Raw genomic sequence first — 2,528 nt, forward strand, 5'->3', positions numbered from 1 at the left:
CCACCCCCTGGTGTGCGATGCTGGCCCCTCCAGGGTCTGCCCCTGCCCCTAGCCCCCTGGCCATCAGAGCTCGTGGCCGAGGGAGCACCGGGCTGCAGCAGGTGGCAGAGACCCCCACACACACTCCCCCCGACCTCCCCACCGTGGGGCTGAATGGCATGTGAAGAACAGGAGGGGGCTGAAGAGCATTTATTGTCTACTGACTGCCGTGGGCGCTCTGCAGAGGACCCGCTGGAGGGGCTGTGGGCTCCGCTCTCCTAGCAGCCCCTGTCCAGCCGGGGCTCGGCAGTCTCTGCATCTTGAGTCTGTGGTTGATTGATGGTGTTTGCAAAGTGTGACAGGCCTGTTGGCATAGCAGGGCACTGGGCACCTGAGGCTGGGGCTGGCCAGGTGGGAGGGCAGGAGTGGCCGTGGGTCACCCGAGGGTGGATGCTGCCCACCTCCTTCCCTGGGCCTCTGGGTCCCAGGTGTAGCAGGAGGTGGAGTCCAAGCATAGCCTGTTTGTGAGAACTCACAGGTCTTAGCAATGTGTGCATGTGTGTGAGCACATGTGCCTGAAAGTATGTGCACACGTGTGCCTGCATGTGCTGTGTGTACACGTGTGCATGGTCATGTGTGTGAGGTGTGTGAGTGTACACACATGTGTGTGCATGTGAGCGAGCTTGAGGTGGGAGCTGCTGTGCAGGCCACCAGGAACTGCGAGCCTCCTTGGTGTCTGGGTTCCAAGGGTCCTCACAGCAGGGCCCAGAGGAGGGCAGGCCCCAGGCTGAGCAGGAGCCCCCCGGCCAGGATCCCCAGGCTGCGCCCCACCTGGGCCACCCTGTTGCAGAGGTCCTTTCCACAGCAGTCCGGAGCCCACAGTTCTAACTTAGACCTGTCCTCTGAAACCATCTTCTCCACCAGCTGCTCCATCATGTCAGAAACGTCATCGCAGGAAGAGCCACAACCCTTAGAATGTAACTTGACCACCTGCCCTGTGGGCAAGAAAGGAGACGGCTGGCTTGGAGGCCCCCCAGTTCCCTCTGACTCTCTGGGGTTGTCCCTCATCGCCCTCTTCCCAGGGCTGCTTGGCGCCCCATTCCTCTGCTGGGAGGCCCATCCTGCCCCACCAAGCCCCCACAGCCTCTGGAGGCTAGCCCCTCTGTGAACACATGGGGACACTGAGGCAGGCCAGTGAGGGCCCAGGTGACATGGACACTGGCCGCTGACACACTCACACTCCTTCCATGAGGCCAGGGTGAGCCTCAAAGCAGAGCCCCCTGAACCCACCCCCACATTCTGGATGCTGGGAACTCACCACTGGTCTTGGTCAAGGTCCTGCCACCCTTATAGCAGATGCTCGGTGTGGAGTCACATGAGATGGTGGTCTGGCACTTGCTGACGTCCTGTTCTTCAGTGCAGTTGTAGCACTGCAGGCTCAGGGCTGGGGTTTGGCGGGGACACAACCAAGCTCCGACAGCAGGAAGCTGGGTTTAGACCCCTACAGACCACAGCCACAGCCCACATTGGAGCATGGCCTCTGGGGCCCTGCATAGGAGCTGCGGCCCTTTCCCGCCTTCTGGGGTTCTGGAAGACAGACTCCCCACACGCTCACACACAGCCTCTCACAGGGGATGCCGCCCCATGCCCCCAGGACAGGTCCCTGCCGGGTTCCCTGGGACTCACCTTGCTGGGAGCACAGCAGCACGGCCAGCAGGAGCAGATGGATGCCTTTCATGGCTCCTGGAGATGGCACAATTCCAGTGGGCCCCTTTAGGGTGCTCCAGATTCAGGCTCCTCCCCTCGTCCCCACACCCTGACCCTTCGTAGCTGACTCCTCTGCAGGCCTCCCCCAGCCCCCTGTGCCAGCCAGATGGCTCTCGCACCTTGAGTCACCTGCTAGCTTCAGCCTACACTCAGGAAATCAGCATCTGGAGGCACTTCCTCAGCGGCTCCGAAAATATCACCTTGCACCCTTGTGCCCGCCCCCACCGTGAGAACTGGGGGAGGGCGGGTGCTGGGCTGTGTGTCTCCGCCGTTTGCAAGGATTCTAGCCGTCAGACTCTACCCGGGACCATTAGTCATTAGTCACTGGCCAGGAGGGCCGGCGTGAACTCCGGGCCTGCTGGGAGGGGCTGATTGGCAGAAATCCTGCTGCCTTCTCACTGAGGAGCGGTTGCTTTGGGGAGATCCCAGGAGGAAGCTCGGCGGTCTCCAGTTTCCAATCGCCCTTCAGAGGCCTCTCTGAGGCCACCGGCCCTCTCCTCAGAGCTGTAAAACTGAGACCTCTCAACGTTGATCCTGTCTGTCCCCTTTCCCTTCTCTGGGCTCCCAGTCCCAGTCCCCTCCTGGTGTCCTCCATGCATCCCCCACCCCTCTGTGTGTCCTTTGTCTGCCCTTGGTGTCAGGGTAACGCTGGTCTCACAGAGTGAATTCAGAAGTGTCCCCTCCTCTTCAGTGTTCGGAAGAGTTTGAGGAGCATGTATGTTTATTCCTTTTTAAAAGTTTGGTGGAAGCACCAGTGAGGGCACCCAGTCCTGGGCTTGCTT

The 2,528-nt window shown here is 61.0% G+C and overlaps 1 protein-coding gene across 1 annotated transcript; it reads right to left on the reverse strand.

The window, feature by feature from the left end:
* Positions 1–6: 6 nt before the first annotated feature.
* Positions 7–1,894, reverse strand: LOC124232665 (lymphocyte antigen 6H-like). The gene is made up of 4 exons (XM_046649607.1): positions 1,876–1,894; positions 1,666–1,722; positions 1,298–1,423; positions 7–974 (listed from the first exon to the last, which is right to left on the reverse strand). Exons 2-4 carry the CDS (start codon positions 1,715–1,717, stop codon positions 733–735), a joined length of 420 nt encoding a protein of 139 aa, XP_046505563.1. The 5' UTR covers positions 1,718–1,722; positions 1,876–1,894; the 3' UTR covers positions 7–732.
* Between the last annotated feature and the right edge of the window lie 634 nt (positions 1,895–2,528).

This window comes from Equus quagga, unplaced genomic scaffold (genome assembly GCF_021613505.1).
Source record: "Equus quagga isolate Etosha38 unplaced genomic scaffold, UCLA_HA_Equagga_1.0 HiC_scaffold_9859_RagTag, whole genome shotgun sequence".
Lineage (NCBI taxonomy): Eukaryota > Metazoa > Chordata > Mammalia > Perissodactyla > Equidae > Equus > Equus quagga.